Consider the following 26547-nt stretch of genomic DNA (forward strand, 5'->3'; position numbering starts at 1 on the left):
CACTTTCTTCACCATTCCCTCAAAAAAATAAGAATTTATCTTAATAAACTAAAAAAAAAAAAAAAAAAATTTATCTGAATAAATTTTCATTCATTTTATAGTTATTAATTTGCTATATATTTTACATTAAAAATACTTATATTTAAAAATAAAGTATTTATTGCGTTTTTTGAATCAGAATTGTCAAAGATTTTTATTTTTTATTAGTTTCAGTTTTATATCTCCTAGAATTTATATTGCTCCTCATTTTTAATATTTTAATTAAAAACTCAGATAAGAATATGAAAAATGATGTCAATCGAGTTATACTTTTGTCAAAATCTTTTAGCGTTTTTTAAATGTCGATAAGACAGGTACTGTCATGAGCGACGGTGCATCAGCTGTGCCGATGAAGTCGCGATCTTCCGCCAGTCGGCAGCACCATCGGGAGCCTCTCGAGCTTGTAACAAGTAAGATGGCCTCCGCCGACTCCAGTTTATCAAGTGAAAATCCCGCCAAGAAGGAGGATGAATTTAACGAATTTTACACGGAGGTACGCGACTTTTCGTTAATCTCAGCGTCTCTTTACGTACGGTGCCGCCGGCGAAACGATACTCAATCCTCTCGCTCTTGAACGGCGACGTAAACAAAGCTCGGAACAGTAACCACGACAAGTATCACTTTATGCTGGAAATAAAATAACAACAGACGTCTCATAATATCTATTTGTGTTTTAACTGTCCTTTATTATCGTACGTAGCCGAATCTTGCGAGCAAGATTAACACCGTAAACATTAGAACTCGCCTAACCTGCACGGACATGTTTGTGTCGAGGTTTCCTTCTATTTCTACATAATTGTTCTATTTCTGTATAATTACGCTTTATAGAATTGCTATCGGAATTATCATTACGATAGACGTGTATTTTATTTAACAAGGCTTTCTCTAACGAAGTTATTGTTGTCCAATTCGTAATTGCATTCTTTATTCTCCCCATCTCGGTTTGAGGAAGATAAACACGACACTCCTCTGATAACAGCCTTGTCGTAATAGCATTCATTTGCAAAACTGTTTACCTCGGCATAATTGCATTTTTCTTGCATTCTTCTACCATGACATTCATACTTGCTTATATAGCACATACTTTATATATTGGATATTCTAAAAATAAGTTTCTATTATTATACAATTTAAAGAAGACAGAATATATATATGATAAAGTTTCATGTAGTAAAAGTTTGTTACGTTTTATTGTCAAAAAGTTTAATAACAATATTGAATTAATTATATTTAATTTGTTTACACATTGTTACATCTTTATGCCTTGATTTATTAATAATATAGTTAATTATATACACTTGTTTATATAATCATTTTCGTATCATTATTCAAAAAGCAATTGTACTTTTCTATAGGTTAAAGAAATTGAAAAGAGAGATTCTGTGCTGACCCCCAAGCAACAAATTGACAGACTACTGCGACCTGGGTCATCCTACTTCAATTTGAATCCATTTGAAGTTTTACAAATTGATCCGAGCACAGCGATAGAGGAAATAAAAAAGAAATACCGTCGTGTACGTATCTATCTATATTTTTCTCTGAATAAGAGGTATTATAATTTAATTCTGATTGTATTGTGTAATTTAATTTCTGATTTGTTGATTCTCTAAAATTGTAGATGTCAATTTTGGTGCATCCAGACAAAAATCAGGATGACGCTGAAAGAGCACAGCAAGCCTTTGAAAGTAAATATAACCGACTCAGTTCATGTAACAGATTCAGTTCAAGAAAATATATGCGCTATAATTGATAAATATGTAAATCTGTAAAAAAAAAATATCTTATTAATTGCAGTTGTTAATAAGGCGTGGAAAACTTTGGAAAACGAGGAAACTAGATCAAAATGTATGGACGTTATTGAGGAGGCAAAAGCTCGAACTGATCACATGGTAAGTATAGTAATTTTGTCCTTTGCAACAAAGCGCATTGCGTTCCAGTCAATTTTTATACGATATGTAATATTGAAATTTAAAGATTGCAGAAAAAAAGAAAAAACAGAAGAAAGAAGGAAGATCTGAGAACTCGGGTCCGACACTTTTGGAGGAAGAAACTGAGGAAGGCTACAGACACGCAGTCTGGGTTATGACGATGAAACTGTTCGCCGATATGGAGCGAAGAAGGTCAGTTCACATCTTTATTTTAAACAGTAAACTATAGTTATTAGAAAGAAATTAGTAAACTAAGGTAAATGTACCAATGCCTGGACACGTACCTATGTCTGACATTTTTATCATTTGAGTCCTTAAATAAGTTATAACGCGAATTAAAATCAAAGAATCAAAAATAAAAATATTTTTCTTGTATTATATTTTTATCTTTAATTTTAATTCGCGTTATACTTATTTAAAAACTAAAATGATAAACAATTAGTCTAGCTCGCATAATATAAACCATTTCATAAAGGGCTAGCGAACAAAAATGATAAAGATGTCCAGACATAGGTCTTAAGTGTCCCGGCACTGGTTCATTTACCTTAAACGCTCTACCTCTGAGCGTTTAAATACATTTATTTGAAATCTGAAATCGTTTCTTTTTCGTTTACAGACGAGAACTAGCCACGAGAGATGCAGAACAACGTAAGAGAAAACGCGAAGAGGAATTATCTGCGGAAGCCCAGGCAGCAATGGAACGCGAATGGCAACGAAACTTCGAGGAGTCCAGACAATCGCGCGTCGACAGCTGGAAGGCGTTTCAATCCGGCACAAGCGCCACAAAGCAGAAGAAGGCAAAGAAATTAAAAGCCTTCAGGCCGCCGAAAACGAAGGCGGAGTCACGATAATCATGAACCCTCGTTTTTCTCTAATTCCGATATGCGGATTCTGATTTTAGTCGACGCAATGTTTTATCTTATAAAGATTTTCTCGCAGCGTTAAGATAGGTTAAGAGATCTAATATCGCGCGATGTTGATCCAACGATAAACGTGCCGGATCACTCTTGAAATTGAAAGACAAGAGGATATTGTGAATCTTTGGTCCTTTTGACTCCAAGCCATCCAGTTACAAGGTAAAAATTTGTCGGTTTTGACATTCGTTGTTGGATTTAAATGTCGAGATTAGAGTTTCTATGAAAGATTCTCGCATTAATAGTCATTTTCATCAACTTTCTATCAGAATAATGGTGACTATTAAGTCCTTGACGAGCTTTCGAAAGTATCTTTTTATTTCACCGAGATAAAAAGATTATTATTGAAGATTATTGAATCATTTCTATTTATCATCAATTCCAACTTGACATTGCTCACTAATACAGCGTTCAGAGTAAACGAATTCTGGGGGAGTGTGGTAAAATCGATTGCAAGTCCATTTTCTTGCTTAGATTAATCGTGATTCAAAGTTAGAATAAAGATGTTAAAGGCACACACCGATAGCAAGTGTTACCGTGAGCAAAGTCTTGAGAGCAAATTTGCGCGTTACTGCAAAAGGGAAAAATATATGAAAAAAAATTGTGGAGCAATAGCAAAGTTATTGGGTGAATGTAGAATAATGAATGCATCTCTTTATGTACGTGGCTGAATGCAGTTTTGTGTGTGCGTGTTATGCATAATCGTGGCGTTCATTTTGAAAGTGACGGAAAAAAATCGTACGGTAAAAATCTTTATTAAAACAAGTAGAATTTCCAATCTAATATAAATATTGTACTTTTTGCTTAAATATTCTATTCTAATAAGCTGATTTTACCTAGCTAATTTAGATTTATTTTTATTTCGTTTATAAGTTATATCCTCACATTATTTTCAAAACGAACGACTCGATTGCGATAGTCTCTTATGTGTAAATCCTGTCTCTTCGCGGAGTCTGACAATTATGGAGTTTTTCGCGAATTCCGCGATTATGCGACTATGTATAAAAAAGAAAAAGGAGAACGAAAAAGGTAGATATCTCTGGAGCATTGTACATTCGCCAATAGCCTGATGTCATTGCGCAACAATTGTCAATTTTATAATCTACATGTGTCTCGTACTTTTACTATTAAACGTACGATTGTCCATCATAGGGAAAGTACACAGTTGGATATATATTTATCGTACTATGACGCGAATTCATACATACAGAATCGGGATACCATGATACCATTTTTCTGTAAAAATGCCAAATTCGCGTAAATTAACTTTCGAATATTTTAACAAAATAGGTCCTGGTCTACAATAAGTGCTTCAAGCCCTAAGCCGTAAGAAATTGATCAATCACAGTAGAATGTGAGGAGAATACTCGACTGTGATTGGTCAATTTCTTACGGCTTAGAGCTTAAATACTCTTAAAGCAAGGTTTGTAGACCAGCACTAGAAATTTATATAATAAAAGACCATACAGACCTAACACTCACAACAAAAGTTATATGTTGCATATGATACGTGCAGAATATTCGACAAAGTCTCGGAGTGAATCTGTAATTTAACAATTCGAGTCTTGAATCATCAAAATCTTTGGTACCCCAAGAAAGATTCTTAAAGTATCATGAGATTATAACGAAATGCTCGTGCCATAAAAGATCGATTCGCTGCGCATTGTTGCCTTCGATTTTGCACCGAATGAGATCTGGGCTTTTCGGGCCACGCCAATTGAATCCTAAATTCCACTATTCATGGTACGATATCGCGATGGCTCTTTTATAACTTCGCGAACACCTCGGTATTGCACGAATGGCGTATGGATCTCGCGAAGATCCGAGGACGAAAATGGTTCGTTCGATCTTTGGAATCTATTGTGCGATATGAATATACATACGTATATAAATTGTTTCTAAAAAGACTGTTCATATTGCACGACGTGCCGCAATTTCGGATATAATTGTCTAATAGTGTGTATATATATTGATCACTACTCAAATACATTTAAAAACCTTCCACCGAATCGTGATTACACCAGCGACGCAAGATGTCCATTTAAAACGTGAATTCTGCGAAGAAAAATGCATACAATCGTTCTTAGTCCTCGCATCTTATAGCGTTTTTCATTGGCAGAACTGGTGCGTACTCAGTGCACATTAAAGCCGTTGTACACTGATTTAATCTCTAATATTTAAAGTAAAATGCAAATATTTCGACTGATAAAATACCCAGTACATATTTTACCAAATAGTGCAATAAAGAATATTGAGGATTTCATGATTTAACCCGTTTATATTAAACATACACTTTATATATACGTTGGTTTGTGTACGACGGCTTTAATGTGCACTGAATGCGCACCAGCTCAGCCAATGAAAAACGCTATTAGTCCATCGAAATCTTTACAGGAAATACACATATGTACATATATCTATATATACACACACGGGGTATTCTAAATTCCCTGTATTTTCTTTCGCCTGAAGATTCCTCGACCAATTTGGATGCTTCAGAAGATATTTGCAAAATTACTTTTACGAGAAGAAATCAAATCGAATCCGTATTGGTCAAGAAATCTGTACATTAAAAAAAAAAAAAAATATATATATATATATATACATATATGGTATATTGTGATATCCCAAAAGTTCTTTCTCCTGTATTTTTCTGAGATTTGTACATGTACCATGTGATTAATTCATTATTGATGAGCGACGCAAATGTTTTCGCCATTCCTTATATTTATCTATATATCGCGGGTGCAATATAATATGGATTACTTTGGATTATACACACGCATACACATACGTAACACTAGGAAAGTAATATTATATATATATATATATGTCTTTCACGTAATAGATAATTAATTAAAAGAAATTAAAAGAAAGTGATTTTTGTATGATATATGAAGACAAATGGACTTTTTTTTCTCGAGATGCGCGAAAGATATATCTCTCATTTAAGTTATTCGCGTCACTCGCGCCGTGACGTCGATAGGATGTAAGATGTAAATGGAATGTGCTGTTGGACACATTTACCACCCCAGGAAGCCGCTCCGGTATCGGCGGTATCAACATTCCGAGCCAGTGTGACGCCGTACGTGACGCCCGACAGCACGTACAATCGGGGATTACTTACCGCTAAATAGTCTCGTTTTCGATGAAAATACAAAAGTTCGGGTGAATCTTATTTTGTTAGAAGCATCGCGTAATGTGATATAATCGATGGAGGAAGAACATATAGACGAATTGCTCGAGGCTCTTCAGAGGGTGGAAGATGCTCGAGGTTGGGAACTGTTGAGGATCATGTAAGTATTTCGAGAACGAACCCCTCAAAAATTTGCAGAAACGAAAGAACGATCGAAACATCCAGGAAGAAGAAAAAGCAAATTCACGGAACTTTTCCCATATTTTGCGTTTGTCTCGCATTTTTCTCGTTTCGCGAGAAAATTTTTAGAATGTTGGTACTTATACAAAAATCTGGATTTAAGTGACATATAGAACAAACAGCTTTAATAGCTTTAAAATGTCAGAACCTTTTATATGATTTTGAACAAGCTTTATAATAGCTTTTAATTAATGTTTAGAACCTTTTATATGATTTTGAACAAATCGAATAACGGTAAGATTTACTTATATATATGTATATATATATACACAACTTTATATATTGAAACTGAAAACCAACCATTCGTTTATTATTGAGAGTCGATTCTCTGACCTTCGCCGTTGTCTCGGCTTTATGATTTGAAAACATGTAGTATTTTGATGACGAACTTATACGCTTTGTAACGTAGTAAGGACGCAGTCATATATTTTGTAATCGTAACTGCTATATCCTGTCATTGAAGAAAATTATTGATGCTCTCATCGTTATTATTATCGTCGTAATTTCTGTCAGTTTTTCTTTCCTAACTCTTTCTTTTCTAACACTCAAACATCTATCTTTTACAATAGTTTGATATAAAGCATAAATATGAAAAAAGTAATTATAAAAAGTTTTAATGATATGTAAATTATCTGAATTTATTATTTTTTAAAATGCGATATCCAATTTGACAAAGAATTTCAGGAATAATTCGATGGAAGCAAGTGAATTAAAATATAAAATTACTCATTACTATCAAGATAATACTGTTGTCATCATCTAAAACCGAGATTAATTCGTGCATTTATTTTCGAATGCATTTCAAGTGAATTGCTTTGGCATTCAGCGATGCGTGAATGAAATTTGAGAAGCAATCTTGCAAAACTCATATAGTGCGATAATTCTAATCAGCCGATATTTCTAATCATAAAAAATTAATAAATCGATTGAAGCTTATTTATAAAGCAACACACCTATAATGTTTATATTGCTTAACTACTAGTTTTTGTGCATTTTTCTATAATCGATTATTTCACAAAATCTTATATGTATAGGCATATGATCAATATAAAAAAAGGTCATAAAAGCATTTAAGGCTTGCATGCTAACTTAATTGTACTTATGCAAATTTATTTGCGATAGGGCTGTTAGCGTGCATCAAAACGCATTAATGCACCCAAGCTGTTCACCATCCTATATTGTATTGCATCTCACGCGATGCGTTTACGTTCTTACGACAAGTACATACATGCAATTGCAAGTCGAGTGCAACAGGTAGTAAGCCTTCTGCATCCTTTCAAATTTTCGTTTGCAGCTCACCTAGGTATGCAAGATACATTTCCATGCAAGATTCGCCAGAAAGAGAAAGAAAGAGGGAGAGAGAGGGAGGGAGGGAAAGGGAGAGAGAGAGATCGCAGAATCACACAATAGTTCACTGAGTGAGTGATGGAAAGGAAAGGAACGAGAAGAGATTGAAAGTATGAAATGACCTGTGTACTATCACGTGCCCGCCGGTACAGAGCGTGCAATAAGGATTATCTATAAAATAATTCAAATAATAATTAATAAAAAATTATATATAAATAATTTAAAGAATAATTGAGATAACGTATTTTTAAATAACTGACAGTAATTATAATGTAAACATAATTTAAATAATTATTGGGATGCCATTGACTTATCAACTATCGTTATACGACATTCTGCTCTGATTTACTATATTCAATTTATATTTATTTTGTCTCATTTATGATGAATAGGAATTATAAAGATAATTTCGCGATAGACTGATATTGAAGATATGATCTTGCAGCGTGCTCTTAATAAATCGTCAATAAATATAATATGAATTAAATAGAACAAGGCTGTTCACAGAACAGAGATCGGACTTTCTGATATTTGATTATATTGAACACGGTTGAATAAGGAATGTTCAATTGGAAAATTACATATGACAGGACCAATAAGTACTTCTTGCGAATAAATCACGTGGAGGAAGTTGCGGCAACAACATTGGCTGCAAGCACAATAGAAACTCGCGATCGAATTACTTCCTGCGATACTGCTCGCGTTTTCTTTCCCTTCTCCAGCAAAATTATTCCGCTTCCAGACGATTCAAAGTAAAAAAAAAACGACTCGATGATTTATTGACGTCATATTCATTGCACTGCTTGCCATCGATTAGATTATATTGATGTATCGGGGAATACTTACAGTCAGTCATATTTATGAAAGACGCATGTATTTCCAATACTGTATTTTACAACAAATTAACAAATGTGACAAGACATAATGAACTTTTTGATGAAATATATTCATTTCGATTTTTGAAAACAAAAAAAGAAAAAATTTAAAGAAATATATATTATTTTATCAGACTTTAATAAATAGTGACATTTTTTTACTAAAAGTTCTTTATACAATGAAAAAATACACGCAGACGAAATTTGAGATTTCGATGAAAATTGAACGAATGACTTCGTTGAGTGCGTTATCCTTTTCGTGTTTCTCAAAATTATTTTAATTAAATATCTTATTTTAAATCCCTCGGACTTCTCGGGACATCCAGTCCCGTCATACATCACTGATCTCTCACACTATGCAGTATGCTCGCACATATATACACACACACTTGTGTACGCACGATCTCTTCCTAATGCCAATGCACACCTTATGGAGCAGGTAAAACGGCGCCACACAAACGCACGTCCTCACACATAAAGCCAAGAATTCCTCATCGGCTAGTGGCAGCAGGAGGAAGAGAACCCGGCGATCGGTTCGATATATACACACATAGACCACGCACACGACCACAAGAGTCAGATTATCGCTGCAGGTAGAAGTAAAAGAACACGCGGCGCCCCGTTACCCATACAAATGAAGCGTTAAGCGTTTGTATGCGTGGAGCGGTAACGCTACGCACACTCGTATACGCGCACACAGAGAGGCAAAAACACGCCACACCAGTTTACACGTAACACACGCAAATCAAAGAGTCACACTTTCGTATATCCGCGTCGTGTGCGCGAGATAGAAGGAAAAGAATATCTTCGCCGTATCTTGTGTGCGCACACACAAACAGGTAGAACGCAAAGAACGTGCCACGCCAGTTTACACATGCGCGCGCGCGCGTGCACACGCACACATACAATCCAATCAAGAATCGTGTACACCTGTCTCTGCGTGTGCAGAGGCAAAAGAACACGGCATTCACACACACAGCACACACACACACACACACACACACACACACACACACACACACACACACATAGACAAGTGAGGAAAAACGCCGCGTGCGTACATGTGCACAGGTAAGACCGACGACGAGCGGTGCGGCACGACACTCGTCTGGGGCCTCAGTGAGGTGATGTTCACCGCCGTGTGTGCAACTCCTCGTGGTTTCGCTCCTCCGCCTCCGCCTCTTCTTCCACCACCACCTCCTCCTCCTCCTCCTCCAGGGGGACCAGGTAAACGCACGAGGACGCATATCGGGGCCCGTGGCCGCAGAACGGACCCCCGGATCCCTCTTTCGCTCTCCCATATCGGTAGCCTTGACGGGCGCCAGTCAGCCTGGACACCCAGCATTTAACCCGGCCTGGTCTGGCGAACACACGTGCGTTAACCGCAGAGTGTAGTGAGGAGAATTTGAATTCTCGCGAGTTCGCGTTCGAAAAGAGAATTTCCGCCGATCGCCGAAGGAGCGCGGTATCGAGGTGAATTTCTTCGGAGGGTGTTCGAAGAGGAGGAGGAGGAGGAGGAGCGGCACAGGATGTGTGATCGGTGATCATCGGTGTGTGTGTGCCACGGCAACGTGAGTGCCGACGATGTCGACGACGGACGTGGTTCGCATCGTTCAGCAAGGAGCCGCTGCCGACGAGGACCAGGGGTAATTTCTCTCGCTCGAGACACTTATTTCGGAACGTGAGGCTTCAAAGGCCGCGGTGAAGGGCCTTTTCTCCAGCCCGGAATCGGTGAAATATATAGTGCGTCTGGTAGTGAAGGTTGTTGAACGGAGACTCGTTATAACGAGTGATGTGTCCAACGTCACTCTTCAATATTGGTCCCTGAATGAAAGAAAGTTTGTGCAAAATGCTGCGATTAATTAAAATTAATCCAATTTCTGCGGTATTCGTCGACGATTCAAGTAATACGATGGAAGTATTACTAAAAAAAATTCAGAAATTATTCTAAATCTTTCAAATCTTAATCTGAGATCTGCAAGACACATAAAGAATATTAGAAGAAATAAATTCTTGGATACATGTGTCGCTAATGGCTATTGGCTAATCCGGGTAATCGACTTAATATTTATAGTGTGAAAATTATGATAAAATCATAATCTCCTATTCACACTCTCCAAGAAAGAAAGGAAAGGAAGAAAAGTATTATAATGAAAATTAAGATTAATACAATTCTTTAATTTTTGTTCAATGAGAAAAAATAGTTTTATTATTCTAAAATTTAAAATGTGATTCTAAACTAATATATATATATTTTTTTTATCTATATATTATATATTCTCTCTTTCTTTCTCTCTTCAATTATTTTAAATGAACTTTTACAGAAAGAGCTAAGAGATGCCTACAGATTAAAAAAAGATAGATCTTTTGAGACATATATTTTGCAATTTCCAATACAGTTTAATTATAAGTTGGTCGAGTTTCGGAGTTTTATGCTTCGAATGTATTGTGAATGAGAGTCGCGTCGGATTCGGAGTTGGTGGATCATGCTGATCATGCGTTTCGCACTGCGGGCAAATGGAGGATAAGGAGCTGGCAGGAATTTTTTGGTTCGTGAATAGGATAATTACGAGGAGAAAATGATCATTTAGGAACGAGGAAAAGTTTTGTAGCGATGGGACGTAAAGACACTGCATTCTAACGCGTGAATCACTTTATTTTGATAGTCGGCTGCCGGCCGACGAATAAGAACGAATTATCAAATCGACTGATAAAAAAGACCTTGTTTTTTATCTCCTTTAGTTTATCTCACTTCTTTTCCAGAACGTTAAGTCAAAAGAATGTATTGCGTGTGATATTTCCTGATTTATTATTCAGTATTAGTCTTTTCTGCGATTTATCACATTCTTGTCGTTTTATTTCATCTTTTCATTTATTTTCTTCACTTATCTCTGTCATTTATTTATTTCTTTATGTGCTTTTCAATCATTTAAAGGAGACACAAATTATAGGCTTTACAATTTATGTCATAAATTAAAATAATTCACGCGTTAGGTGGAAATGTTTTCTTAATCATACATGCATATCTTTAGTTACCTCATTAAGTTTCTTCTTAAGATACGAAGCGGCATCTTAACACATTGCCCTTGCATGAAATATATTTCATTCAACATGCAACCTTGCATTCTATTAATTTAACCGTCTCTGTAACAACTTTGATCAGCATATGTAGATCATGTTGTACACTTGTCATAAATTGCATTGCTTAATTGCCGTTCAATGCGTAATGTGCGTCAGGTTAATTGGAAATCACGTGCACGTGATATGTAATACGAATCTTTAGCATTCTTTGCGAAACCTTACAAAAAAAGTTTACCAAGTCGCAAGTATTGCAAGAAAGACTGCACAATTTTGCATAAATTTTATAAAATCTTATTTATTTTTCTCTTAGATTATAAAAAGATTAATCGTTTCTATCTTTCTTTTGATGTAATAATTTTTGAACTATTAGAAAAAATTAAAAAAACTCTGTAGTTTTATTTTTAAAGGTTTCTTTATCGAGCCATTTTTCAATCACGAGAAAGGATAATTCCTCTAGCTAGGGAGATACTCCAATTTGACACATTTTTAAATTTACAGCCAAACTTCTTCGTCAGCTGAAATAAATCGGAACGTTTACGATTTCAATCCCTGTTTACTCACGATATACGTGCGGCAAGCGCTTTATCAGCGTTATTTGCGTTATATTGTACTTTCTACTTACCTGCTGCCCGCAGGAGTAAAGTCCGATGAACGCAGACCAGGCAGCGCGACTGTCGAATACCGTCGAATCGTCGTCGTCAGGAAGAAGTAAGACATTCGCGCGAAACCTGTTTTGGCGTTATCCAAGATTGCTCCGCCGCCTAAGTAAATCTTGTTCGCTCTCTCTGCTCTATCCAGCTGATTATAAATATATTTTATAAATATACTCTTTTTCATACTTACCTCGGTAGATACGAATCGTTATCTGCTACCGAGTTATAAAGAACGGTCTTGACTTGAAACGACGCTAAAATTAGAATTAATATTTAGAATATTAAGAATATTAACGTAGTGATAAGAGTAAAAGTGAGATACAGCTTTCAAGTCGAGTTTCAAGTAGTAGAAATGTCTATGTAATCAGTCTGGTAAACAGCTGCAATTAATTTTCTTGATAGACGAATTAATCCTTAAAATAAACGCACACAAAAAATTTAAAGAATTGGCTTTACTATCATTCTTTTGATATAAATTACATTCTTTGATTTATATAAAGTTAAATTGTAATCGCGATCGCAAATATCGCATTATATTCAGGTATTTGTTACTTTAAAAAGAAATAAATCCTCACATATCATGCACCCTGCTGTTATAGGAATGAACGTACAGATGATTGAAGGATTGATGGTGGAAATCGATATTATCGCGCTTCATAAATCATAGAATTATTTACAAATAATCTGAAGAAGAAATAGAAAATTTGTCGGGAACGTTTCAATATCTCTACTTAATCATTTATAGAAGACAAATTAGATTTTTCAATTGCTGGAAATTGCATGAATTTAATAATTTTAAAGTCTGACTTTTATCTTAGTTATAATTAACTTAATTTTAAAGTCGCTTTCTCAATAATAAATTTAATAAAAAATTATTTTATTGTACATATACGCACAAATGTAGAAATACATTACAAATAAATTGTACATTATAATATTATAATTAGATTAGATGTATGCTAAAAGAACCATATTGTTCTCTCAAGCATTTCACAGAGTTTCAACAGCGGATAATTTTCTTCTTAAGCGATTCTTCGTGGCGGGACGAGCATGTAATTAGACACATTCTTGCATCTTCGGCGTATACTGTCTAATGCCACTCCGCCGTGTAATTTGCTAATATTGCAGCTAAGGTTGCACCTGCAATTTCGACCCTCACGTACGGTTACCACATCGTATATTTTCCTACGAGCCTTTAATTGTTTTAATATATCGAAAATTGCTACCTCGTGCCTCCGTTCGAAGGTGCAGGTTTGCATCGCGATCTTTTTGATGAATTTTCCCTCATTAACGACCCACGTTTCCGTTCTCGATCACAGACCCCTACGCGATAAATAATGATACAGAAAAATTATGAAATGATTAAAAATTAGTTGAATCTTACGATTCTCGTTCGTCGACATCGTTGCGAGATCCTTAATCGATTTTTCTTCTACTCAACCACCATGCGTTACCATTTTCCGACCGGCAAAGTCGCGAAAGGAAAATCTCACGGATAAAATTCTCAACAATCGTGACTTGACATTATAGCCAGCGAAATTAATTTTCCCTCTTGAATTTTGCCTCTTGACTCTTCGTCTTTGTTTTACGTGACGAAGGAGCAGGGTCTGTTATAACTTCGCGACAGTGAAGAAATCGGAGAGGACGTCGAGGCGGCGTGTAAGTAAAGACACCGCGAGACCATATTAGTCACGTTTCTCGAAGACGTATCGTCGTCTCTCTCTTACGCTTTCTCATCTTTCCGTCTCTCGTCCCGCTCGCTCTTTCGCCAATGTCAATGACTGCTCTCTTGGGGCTAGCTATGACCCCCCGTGTGAACGAGTCTGGTCTTTCTCTGGTGTCTCGCTCTCGCCCGGAATGGCGCTTTCACACGAAGGTGGAAAGGAGCGCACAATGTGTGTATACCCGCATAATATTCGACGCGGCGTTATATCACGCGAGTTATATTAGGCTGCGAATATCCTGACCTGCGAACACCCGTTGACAAGTGCTCATTACGTGGCGCGATACACCGGCGCCTTATGATTCGAGATCTGCCTCCCGTAAATAAGAAGATTAACTTTTATCTCGAATCTACATACGTGACGTGGAGCTTATCATTATCCAAATGATACAATGGTATAACGTGATATATAAAACGATACGTGATACAAAAACAAAATATAAAATGATATAAAATTAAAAGACCCCCCAGAGATGAAAAATAACGACTTAATAAACTTGGCAGAAAAACTCAAAATGAGGATAAATAAAGGATTTAATTTAATAGAAGATCTAGAAGATACAGTAGAGTGAAAAATGCACAGAAAAATGAAAAGACAGTTGAAGTAAACTCATTATTTGCAGTATTTAAGGACGTTCTCTCGTCCTTATACTAGAGAAAATCGATTTTCTTAGGATTTTCTTGAAACTGTGACGATACGTTAATTTAGGTGTGCTTTATATGCGTGGTATAAATTTCAGTACCTCTTCCGGTATAAAAAATCAAGATACTGAGCCTCAAAGTTTCAACTTTTACTAATAAAAAGGTTTTCCAGGCCAAACGGTAAGAGATACGAGGTTGGCCAAGAGGACCAAAGTTGCTCCTCTCGTCGAGTTCTATAAGGAAAAAATACCAAAACTAAAAAAAATTAAATTTAAAAATTTTTTTTGAAACTGAGGATCAGTATCTTTATTTTTTATACCGGAAAAGGTACTGAAATTTATACCACGCATAAAGCACACCTAAATTAACGTATATTCACAGTTTCAAGAAAATCCTAAGAAAATCGATTTTCTCTAGTATAAGGACGAGAGAACGCCCTTAACTGTAGTTGCAAAATACACGGGCTTATTTAAGCGCGATATTTTTTTTATACGGCGGCAATTCGTTTGATAGAGGATTAAAGGTGCAGACAGTTTTGATAATTGAACGTCGGAACGCGGAAATCCGCGCGTATGCGTCTGGTCGAATAGGCTCGCCGCGCGGACGCGGGTTACTTGGAGAACGAACCTTAAACCTTAAGGTTGAATAACGGTTCTTCCGGCGCGCATGCATACCTACCTACCTACCTACCCATCGTGATGTCTCTACGGGGGGATCGTCGCCGCCGCCGTCGCGATTTCTGTGCTGAGCGTCGCGAGCGGTGCAACGAAAAGCCCTGGCGAACGAACGAACGAACCTGTCCTGTTCCGCTTCGTCGCGAACAGCAGCAGGGTCGACGCACCGAACGTGACGATATTTTGACGTGCTCGAAGCGAGCTCCGCTGTCGCGAGACTCGGCTCGACACGTGATTCGCGCTCGATTCGCAGTTGCGCAAGTTGAGTTGAATCGCGACGGTGTACAGTAAACGAAATGTAGAGAAACTGCGGAAAGATGTTAATCTGGACGAGAAAGATGTAAGAAATTATAGAACAGCTGAAACTGAAAAATATGAGATCTTTACTGAATAAATTTAAAAGCATCGCTGGAACTGACAGAAGCATATGTTGAAAAAAGAAGTTTTGCTAAAAAAGTTGCATATATTGATATGCGGTAATGTGTAGATAAAAGAGGTCTTATACATATAGATATTACGTACACGGATATCATAATAAGTACACGGAAAAAATTGCGAACTGTATATATTCTTTGTACTGTACATACATCATAAATGTCTAAATTGCAATGAAGATTCTCTTGTAAATTAAATCACGGCCAGAAAAAATGGATAAGCGAAGAAGCATAGGAAGGATAGGAACATTGTCAGCAGAAATTATCGTTTGGATATACAGCTCGCATACATTACTTTAATTTAAATGCCTTTATCTGATGCATAATGCTCAGTAAATAAAAGTGTCATAAAATAAAATGCATAAAGCCGCAACTTGATGAATAATCATGGCGTTCACGTGTCGACCGATTCAAAGGCTAATCACAACATAGCTGCGACTCTCCTGACAATTTAATTAACCTGACAATTTAATGACGGGAAAGTTATTGTTCCACGAGAGACGAATGATACACTACGGCTGTCGGTTCTTCTTGTTTGAAGATAATTATTTTTCTTTATCCTCTTCCGCTCCACATTTTGTCGTGGACAAAAACGCCTTCGTCATTGTCAAGACACCACATTTAGATATTGACCCCCGCGACCTGATTTCCCCTTTTCGTTGAAATTTCTAAGACGTCAGAGTATCACTTAAACTCAAATAAAAAAGCCATAATTTAAAATCACAATAAGAAAAGATCCAATTACTAAAAAAATTTTTAGTTTCTTATCTTTCAATCTCTAATTAGTTCTCTCTGTTATTTAAAGTTAAAAATTTATTATTCTTCCAATTACAATTTAATAGTAGAACTTTTCCATTTTTCTTTTTCCCTCTTTCTTACGTTTTCTCCTTTTACGAAGTTAATGAAATTATTTTATGGAAAAATCGTCGTATTCATGATGTTTTTATAGATTATAATTTTTTAGGCTATAATTATTCGCGATAACAATAAATATACTCTGATTTCTATCTTATCGTACATCAAATTTTTTTATCTTCTAAAAACATTTTTATTTCATGACAACTGGATGATTTCTTCACTTGTTCAAATTTGAATTTATTCTTTAATATGTATCAATTAATTCTAAATTTTTTTATGTTATACATTTTATTCTAAATTGTTCCAGAGCGCTTTTAACATTTCTCGCTCTCAAGTGATTTAAATTAAAGTTTAGCTTGTTACAAGCTTTTATCGCGTGCGCGAAACCACCCGCATGGAAACCCGTGATAATACTGTTTAACGACAGAGTGCATCCTGACAATTTCAACTCATTTTATTCCTGCAAATACGATCCTGCCTGTCATTTCGTGCAGTAAAAAATTATTATCTATCTTACAATATTCACGATTTATTAAAAATGTTCTATATTTTATGCCAATACTAAATAAATAGATATCCCTGCATACATACATTCCGTTATTATTTATAAATACCAAGCATATTTGTTTTAAGCAAACTTTCAATTAAATTTTTACGAATTTATAATTTAAAGATTAGTTTTTTATGAAGATTTTAATGTCAAAAATTAAGAACTTGAGAAATATTATTCTCTGCTGACTTTATCGTTAAGAAAAATTTAACATAAATTATAGTCGGAGGATTTATATAGATAATTTACTAAATCTAAAACTATACTACACGCACAGCTCTTGGACAGTTCATATTTAGTTCCTACGTGTAAATCGACATAGTATATTTGCAGATGCCGATATAACAGGTTATCAGTTGAGCCAGATAACCGAACATCCGCACCGTACACGGAAAGTCGTTATTTACTCTTCTTGATGCGTCTTTGAGAAACGTATCGATTATCAATTAGACACGCCGTTACGATACGGTATCCTTAAATACGGGATCTTGATGATAGATGAAGCGATATGAATGTGTCCTCCCACGCCAGCTTCCTCCGCGAATTGTGAAGATATGCAAATCATCCGCGTGTTGTGACATCTGGACATTTCGTCAGATAATTATTTTTCTCTCAGCTGTATATTTGTCCCAGTTGAATCCATGTTCATATACGTCCCCCAAAATGTTCCGCGTCGATATCCAGTCATTTTGCATCGTGGAAAATTCACGTTGTCGCGTTACAGGTTCCGATGGAAACCGAGTGGAAAGGCCATATTAGGCGTCCGACGCGGTGCAACCGCGTCGTCTACCACGAGGCATTACTGTCGTCTAATGTACGTCCAGTCACGCCCCCGCTGGCTGGGGCCCGAAGAGCGAGCGAGCGAGCCGCGGCGAAACGAGACGAAGCGTACCGAGGGGCCCCATCGGCGGCGGGCCCCCGTCGCCGATCGGCGAGATCGCGACGAGCCGAGCTCTCGCGAGGTGTTCTCGGCCGACCGGGTCGCGAAGCCGCGCGCGACCGCTCGCGTTTCCCCTTGCCGAATAATCTGTCAATTATCACAGGGATAATGTGCTCAGACGATGTTCTCGTTTCTCGGATCGATAAGCCGATGACAAATCGGTTCCTCAGCTGCGCCGAAAGTGAAGTCTCCGCCTTCTCCAAAGTGGCCTAAGTACGTCTAAGACTCTAGCTGTCATCGGAGTTAAAGTGGTTTCCAGGTTGAACGTATTGTGTGCAATGTGCATCGCTGTGGATGTGCGTTAAGTGAATATTGAATTTTAGGGGAAAGCCAGATAATGTTAAACAATGTAGTTAAAACGAGTGAGAGGATTCGAAAGAAATAACACATTTGCCATTTCGTTTTCGTGCTTTTTAAATTATTTTTTATCCTTATGTTTGTGACGTGTAAAAAATATCGTGTTAAAAATAAGGGTAAGCTTCAAGATAATCATATAGTTACTTTCGTATTTTTCAAATTCTTTCAATTATATTTATATTTAATGTCATATTGGAAAATATGAGAGTACATTAAATATTATCCGTAATAACTCTCTCTTTGATGAGAAATGAAATGGCGCAGTTGTAAAAATTCATTTATTTCTATGAAAAACTTGTTGAATTATGCGAATTCTTCAAATCATTTTCAGAAACGTATGTAAAATAAGATTTCATACAGTCAATCTACAAATATTTTCAAACATAATAAATAATTCCATAACTACTTTTGAATACGTATTAACGATAATTAGTCCCCATCGTATAATGCGTCTAACGAGAAAACCAGAAAAATGTTCGGTATACGAATGAAATAGGTTGGCGCCGGCATGATTGCCTCCAACCAGTACGGCTCATCTTTAAGCGCATCTCGTTCTTCAGAAATGGCAGTGAGCAACCGGATGTGCACGCCTATTCGCGTTTAAATCTCGCATTAATGCAGAGTGCTCATATTTTACGCAATCATACGCGTCCTTTTCAACGAAATTTAAATATAGCGGAAAAAAGTGCACTATACCATTCAATCTTCTTAACTTTCTCGTATTTTATACATTTTTCACTTATTTCTATTAATAAAATATTTTTGTTATGTATAAATCTGATCTTTATTTATGATTTTAATGTTCAAAAGTTGATAAATAATTTAATCATGCGTACAGAAAAAAAATTTACTTTCTACCTTTCATTAAATATTGGGACTGGAATTACTGATGGGTTTAGATAACATGAAATGAAGTTGATTTGAAGTATAATATTGAATTCATACGTTGCTCTTCTACACCAAAAGAGCCATTTATATTCCTTTTTTATTTTCTGTTTTTGAAACTAGTGTGAATAAAGTCCGTATCTCACAAACGCTTGCGCAATTGGCAAGAGATTTTCGAGAAATTATAAATTGTGGAAAGGACGCATTTCTGGTTTAGCGGAGGCTTGTAGCAACGTCGACATTTGGGCACGCGTGAGCGAATAATTTCTTCGATCGCGATATCCGATCCTGTACGAGACGTCGCTACACCTCCGGATGTGAGCGCAATGACTGTTCTCGAGTTTTCTCGACTGTCAGAGACGGAAGTGGATGAACACAGCCAGGTGCGCAGCTGCATGTGCATTCACGCGATCGGCGAAACGATCTTCCGTCCCCTGCGTCGCGTCGTCTTCATCGTCGTTTTATCACGCAAATCTCCTTTTTAACGAACGGAGCCTCGACTCTCCACGGTCGGATGTCTTTTGTTGTCAAATTGAATTTCTCAGCGCGTTGTTGCAAGTTGTCGGTTGTTTGCCGTTAAAAATTATTCATGAAAACTCGCGCGTATCTACGACGGCAAAGTAGTAACTTGCATCGCCGAGTATGGAAATTTTCTTCCTGGGCCGGATAGGCCGGCAACGCTTATTGGTATTCTACTCCTTTGCTATAGTCTATCGCTATTCTCTTGCACGATTCATTGTTCGTACCTGATCCGATGCGGAGAATGAGATAGAGAAAGAAAGAGTGAAACCGTAGAGAGAGAGAAAGAGAGAAAGACAGAAAGAGAGAGGGGGGGAGAGAGAGAGTGGAAGAGGGAGTAAGTAAAGTAGACTGTGTTTCATTGTTGCAACACGTGAAACCGCAGAGCGTTTGGTGAATAAATTCAAGGATCAGTTTATATACGCATGAAATGAATACCGTAACACACTTGCGTGTCGTTAAAGAATAACTGATGAAAATAGAGATTAAGGGGTAAAGAAATGAAAGATTGAAGAAGCGACAGGGAAATATGTATTGAAAGATATCCAGACGTTTTAACGCGACAGCATTATGGAATTAAGCGCCGCGCTTAGGCTGGTGTGACTTACGATCTCGGTTGCATTGGCGTGATTTTTCTCCGAGTGCCCGACGAATGGGAATCGAACGCGTACCTGGTGAAACACCCACGAGACACGATCGCGGAACGTTGTTATTGGCACCGAGCGACGAGATGTAGCAATCTCGTTCGTGCATGGTACGTCGATTCTTTTTATAACAAAAGGAGCCTAGATACGACCCCGTCCGTTGAGTCACTGTCGTCGTTGGCATAGGCAATCGGCAATCAGTTGACATAGCCGTGTTCCGTCGTCTCGGAAGGCTCTCCTCTTTCGTTTTGCGCATCCTTGCGGCGATTTATCATCCGGTCGATTAAACGCTCGTTGAAAACGCTCATTTCAAAACGAAGAGAAGACAGATTGTCCCTTGTCGTGATTTAATATGATCACCCGGTGCATAGCAAACGTTTCAACAAAAAGATATTGCCAGTGACGTCAGTGACTTGAATCGTCGTCGTTATAGAAGGATTCGAAGATATATCGTGAGCTTTAATCCAACGTCGTAATTACAACCGATCGGTTGGTAAGATTTTGTATAATGTTATGAAAAACGGTTAAAGAAGATTTGCGAATGTACTCGTCGAGAGTACGTTGAATGAAGTCAGCAATTAATTGCATAATTGCGGTCGTCAGCTGCGTGACATTTGAAGTAAATGTCTGATTATATAACGTTATAAATAAACCGTGCACAAACTTCGTTCTCGTCTATATGTCTGTAACATTCAACGCATGCTTATTGACGTAATTAACTGATCATTAATTAAATGCAAATGTACGAAGATGTCAAACGGACTGTATAAATCCTTGTATCGATTCAATCAGCTGTGTTTTTCATTTATAACTTTGTCTCTTTGATTTTCAAATCTTAACTCACACAAATATTGTTTAAAAGACAAAAATGAGTCGCTCTCGCGGGCCGATCGCGGGCTGCACGTATCTCGCGCACGTGTTCGCGGGAGCAAAAAAATTCGCTAATGCCGTAATTAACAGCGCGCTCGACGAGGAAGAAAATCTGGCGGCGCGGCGCGGGCGATTTTTGCGGCCGCTCGGAGTGTGATGAAACGGTTGTTCATGGCTATGCAGGAGAGAACACGGCACGTCACGTGCGTCAGTTGCGTGAGTAAGTCTTGGCCATTAAGTCGCGCGCCGCGACGACGTCGACGAGGGACGCGCCGCCGCCGCGCGCCCGGTGATCGAGATATATCCGCGGCTCGTAAACTCATTCGTTTCTGCCGTTCGATGAATAATCGGCGCGCGCCGATACGAAGATACGTGTGTATATATATGTGCAATGAACGGACGCGAGAGCGGCCGTTAATTACCCGCGCTCTCGGCTGGGAGCAAACAATAATTAAGCGTAACTTACGTGTACGGGCGATAAAATCGCGCGTCGCACTTGGCCGCGTAAAATCCGACGCCCCGAGAGAGAATAGTTTAACGCCTGAACGGCGTTTCGGTATGCTCTCGATCCTCTTTTTGTTGTTTAATTCGACACAATCAAGAAAGATATTTTTGTAATTGCAAGCTGATCGGAAGACTTATGACGCGATATCGCGATAACGACGTGAAAAACAACTGGTGGAACAATTGTCCAGGTAAAGACAATTGCAGCTGGAAGAAACGGTATCTTCATTTAGCGGAGCAATTGCGTTTACTTTGAACATTCTCTTTAAAAGCTGCTCTTTCAGCCGAGCGCCTTTTATTGGCGCGTCTGCTTCAGCCGCGCTCGCGACGTTCTCCCGCGAAGTTGCGAAGTTCGGCGCGGCAGGCAGGCCGACGAGAGGATACCTCGGGATACTCTCCAGCATCCGGCTTTGTGTTCGCAGGAGGCTGAAGGCTGATCTACAGTACCTGAGAAGAAGGGGGCTGTTCAAGGCGTCTGGCAGCGGCGGCGGCGGCAGCGGCGGCGGCGAACTATCGCATCAAGGACGCAAATGCGCGCGATGCGGCGCGTCGTTCGGTAGATTTTACAACACCGGCGCGACTTGCACGCGCTGCAGACATCGCGTGTGCCGGCAGTGTCGCACCGAGATCAGGAACCACGCAGGAGGTGACAAAGAAGTCGAGTGGGCCTGTAACGTTTGCTACAAGATCGCGTAAGTGCTTTACCGCGGAAAGTTCCTGTGAGCAGTCGCTTCCTTGCGAGGCACTTTTACGAATAACCGAACGTCGAAAATCAGTTTTCTATATTATTTGATGATAATTGTAGTAAAAAAAAAATACGTTGTATTCTGCATTTACTTACACAGTAAAAAATTTTGTGTTAAATTTAACACATTTCACATGTCCCAATTTATCCACTCAAATTTTCGTGTTAATAAAGCAAATATGTAAAAAAATAACAAACATAATATGTAAAAAATTAACATAAAAATTTAACATTTAGACGCTTTCAGAAATCAAAGTTTATGTTAAATTGACATCTCTATAATGTTAAATGTGATTAAGATAAGATGTTATTTTAACATTTAAGAGAAGTATTTATTTTTAGTTTTGATCTTTTTTTGATAAATAACATAAGAATTATGTCAATTTAACACATAGTAAATGTTATAAAAAGGAAGATAACACAATTTATCTGTTCACTTTAACATATAAAATATATCACCAAGAATTCATGCACTTACATATATAAATTGTGTTATTTTAACTCTTAAAAATGGTTAATATTAATTTAACATAGAAAAGTTAAATAACACAACAACGATATGTTAAATTAACATACAACTGTGTCAGAAATTTAACACAAAACTAAAATGTTTTTTACTGTGTATTTACAAGAAAATATTATACCTATATAATATTTTCTTGTAAATATAAGTAATACAAAGTTATTTATAAATAATATCTCGTTAACGCATCATTAATTTTCGTGTAATATTATTATTTCACAAAATTTCTTGCTACACGTTTTATACAAATATCTTTACTGATTAAATGCAAATAGAGTAAAATCACGAAGGCAATAAGCTAACGAGCAAATGAAGTATGTGAAACTTCAACGATGTCGAATTCAGGTCGAAAATGGAGGCTATAATGCCTCTTCCGCATCGCGTGATTCTTTGTTTCCCCGTATTTTCGTGCGCTGACATAATTTCGAACCCGTTCAATTTGCAGAGAATTACACGTCGTTACCGGCAAGTGGATGTACGAAAGTCCGACTTCCAGCGGATCCGTCAGCGAGAAAACAGCGCAGATCCCGGTGGACATATTAAACCGCAGCATCCGACGAGCTTGGACGATTAATGGTGCGTTCCCAACAATTAATCTTCCGTCGATGACTCGGTAGAAAGTATACGAGGAAAAGGAAAATTCGTCTTTAACAGAAAGCTAAATATTAGCGAGACGATGTTAATTAATGTCACGATTATAATGATTTACATGTTGTTGATTTCCTGCACGTTTCCTCATTTTGAGAGGCTCAGTCGCGATTGCTTCCGCTTCGTTTTGCATGACAGCGAATTTACAATAAATTATTTTCTTCAAAGGTCCTCCGACACGTTGGTTAGCCGCGAGAAAGTCTCCGGAATTGCGAATATATCGCAGTCTACCGTCTCGCCATCAGGATTATCGAGATCCATTGGAGGATTCGAGTTTCGACGACGGAACGTTATCGAAGCTTGAGAATTTGCGGAGGAGCAATTTGGACGTGAACGACTGCGCCGAGGATGCCGGTGACAACTGCAGAGATGTAAATGAAGCGATCGAGAAAAGCGCATCGACTAACGTACGAACGAAGCGAGAAAAACCAATCGTTAAAACGGAGGATGAAGTGCCATCACCGGACAGTGTAAGATTTAACAAGAGAAGCGAGCGCTCGGCTAAGGAGCAGGAAGATCCTGTGCTGGAACAGAGCACGCCGAGGATATCGCTTATAAAACCGCCGAGGATCCTCGCGAAGCTTATATCACCCGAGACGAAACCAAGTCCGGCGAAGCATGGCGAGAGGAAATCGAATATTCCCATTTTTAAAAGGAGCTCCAAGGAGTTCGAGGATATTCGGAGCCCACAGGAGTCGCCCAAGCGATCACTTATTCCTCAAAGGTATCATTTCTGTCTTCCTTTTGCGGGTAGTGAGAGCGACTCCAATGTCATTAAAACATTTTTATCTTTAAAATAAACCTCATTTATTTATAATTTATTTATAATATCGAAAGCCATATCTTTAAGGGTTGATAATAGCAATAGATTGATATAAAACTATTACATTTATTAATTATAAACAAAAGAAATTCTTAATAATTATAATAATTAAATACAATCATTTTTATATTAAACATAATTTTTAAATTATTCATCTCTACTATCATTTTTTAGATACAGAGGAAGCACTGATGATCTGCGTCGCAGTCGCGAGGACATAAGCGTGCCGAGCTTGATACCGAAACTGTTATCCTCCCGCAGCAAGGAGGACCGATTAAAGCGACAAGACAGCAAGGACGACATCCGTCATCTATCGAGATCAGCGCGAAAGGATTTTAAAGAAGAAAGCAAGTTCTCGTCGCTTGTTACCTCACCAACGTCCGCCAGCAAGGACGAAGTGTGCAAGTCGGGAATAAGGATCTATCGCCGTGACAATAGTCGCGAGGACGTGGGCAGGGACTGCGTGAATTCGATCAAGGATTCCACGAAAGGAAAGCAGCAGGAGAAGCAAGAAAGAACGGAGGTTGTGGGCGGCGCGGCGAGATTGAAATCCACCGGCGAACAGAGCAGAACGGCAAGGTGCGAGGACGGCAAGGACGACGCCAACGACGCCGAAGGATCGTCATCGAGGAGAGAGGAGGCAATTGCCTCGATCGAACTGGACTCGACAGTGCCGAACGCGCGACCGGACGAGAAGGCTGATGCGGAGCATCAGGACGCGAGGATGATCGACATGATCATCGTGGATAACAGGACGCAGGACGAGCGGATGCGGGAGCAGGACACGATGGTCTTGGGCAACGAGGCTCTAGACGAGAAGCATTTGCTGGCGACCCGTGAGCCGATCGAGTCCGTCGCGGAGAACGATAAGGGGCGGGACAACGACGAGGAGGAGACGCGGGACACCGCCGAACAATTGTTGGATGTCGGCAGCGACGGTGACGTCACCGGGATCGCCAGTGAAAGAAAGGGCTCGCTGGAGATCGGTTATGGAAAGAGGCTGGACGAGTTCCAAGTGGTCAGTGAATATGCTTGTGTATTGTTTGTGGCATGTGGGCGCGATACATACGCGAACGAATTCGTGTGCGTGTGTGTGGAGGTGTTACCGGCATCATTTGCGAAACACGAGCCTTCTCTGATTTAAATATATTCGTGATACGTCACTTTTCACTTTCACTTTCATTAATCCGATATAAAAAAGTATTATTCAGTAAAAAAAAACCTGCGTATTTAATATTTATCGTGGAAGAAGAATTGTATATTGGATATTTTTATATACGTATCAATCGTATTTTCACATGAATAACTTTTCGTCAAGTTGTATCGGATATAAATCTCTTTTCTGATTCTTACAAATTTCGATTTTTATTGAAAATTTATTCTATATTTTTTATTATATTTTATTAAATAACATTTTTTTCTTTTTAGACAATTTTTTCAAGGCGTATATTTTATTGTTTTACTTATCAAATTTTATTTTATTAAGAGATAAGTGATTCCAGTATAAAACATAGAAAGTAAAGGCTAAAATCATTATTATTTAGCTGCTTATGCAAGAAATGACGAAATAATAATTAATAATTATTTTCTGGGAAGCAGAAGTCCCATTCATGAAAGTGCTGATTACATATTTATGAACAGCTGTCTATAAAAAGAGAGAAGGTTCTCACGTACGCTTGATTTTATTATCTATCAGTATTCATGACTATCAAGTTGCTTAATATACCAATTCTAATCATGATATTGTCATGCGCATAATTGTTTTTTAAGCAGATACGGCGAAAGTTCTCCAAAGAAGAATTCTCGAATCCGGACGACACCGACGACACTCCGAATAAGCGTTGTTCAAGCGTAAGTTAGTTGCATCATACAAATTCAATATTAGTTTCAACAAATTCCATTCAATTCACATTTCGAGGAATGTTTAGTGAAACTATCGACATTTTTAATTGTAATAATAATAATTTTTGGAATTTAATCCTCAAACATGCTTTA

The 26547-nt window shown here is 37.9% G+C and overlaps 2 protein-coding genes across 3 annotated transcripts in view; both read left to right on the top strand.

The window, feature by feature from the left end:
• The first annotated feature begins 346 nt into the window (after positions 1-346).
• LOC139824229 (dnaJ homolog subfamily C member 8) lies at positions 347-4890 on the top strand. Its single transcript, XM_071796734.1, has 6 exons — positions 347-532; positions 1395-1553; positions 1658-1724; positions 1834-1928; positions 2014-2159; positions 2584-4890. Exons 1-6 carry the CDS (start codon positions 362-364, stop codon positions 2816-2818), a joined length of 873 nt encoding a protein of 290 aa, XP_071652835.1. The 5' UTR covers positions 347-361; the 3' UTR covers positions 2819-4890.
• A 4711-nt stretch (positions 4891-9601) lies between these two features.
• The window catches only part of LOC139824198 (uncharacterized), a 47782-nt gene continuing 30836 nt past the window's right edge, over positions 9602-26547 (top strand). Inside the window, exons 1-6 of one of the 2 annotated variants that reach the window (XM_071796700.1) lie at positions 9602-10125; positions 22236-22505; positions 23527-23657; positions 23898-24453; positions 24727-25570; positions 26326-26403. In XM_071796700.1, coding sequence (XP_071652801.1) covers positions 10064-10125; positions 22236-22505; positions 23527-23657; positions 23898-24453; positions 24727-25570; positions 26326-26403 — 1941 coding nt within the window. In that variant the 5' untranslated portion in view covers positions 9602-10063. The remainder of the gene's footprint in view (positions 10126-22235; positions 22506-23526; positions 23658-23897; positions 24454-24726; positions 25571-26325; positions 26404-26547) is intronic. The other variant, XM_071796697.1, reaches the window with a different exon arrangement.

This window comes from Temnothorax longispinosus, chromosome 1, assembly GCF_030848805.1.
Source record: "Temnothorax longispinosus isolate EJ_2023e chromosome 1, Tlon_JGU_v1, whole genome shotgun sequence".
In the NCBI taxonomy this organism is placed as follows: domain Eukaryota; kingdom Metazoa; phylum Arthropoda; class Insecta; order Hymenoptera; family Formicidae; genus Temnothorax; species Temnothorax longispinosus.

Excerpts from the sequence above, each read along its gene's own strand:
- LOC139824229 (XM_071796734.1), top strand. The coding sequence starts at position 362 with ATGAGCGACGGTGCATCAGCTGTGCCGATGAAGTCGCGATCTTCCGCC. Across the intron at positions 1,929-2,013 it reads AAGCTCGAACTGATCACATG|ATTGCAGAAAAAAAGAAAAA; the intron begins GTAAGTATAGTA and ends TGAAATTTAAAG. Across the intron at positions 2,160-2,583 it reads GCCGATATGGAGCGAAGAAG|ACGAGAACTAGCCACGAGAG; the intron begins GTCAGTTCACAT and ends TTTCGTTTACAG.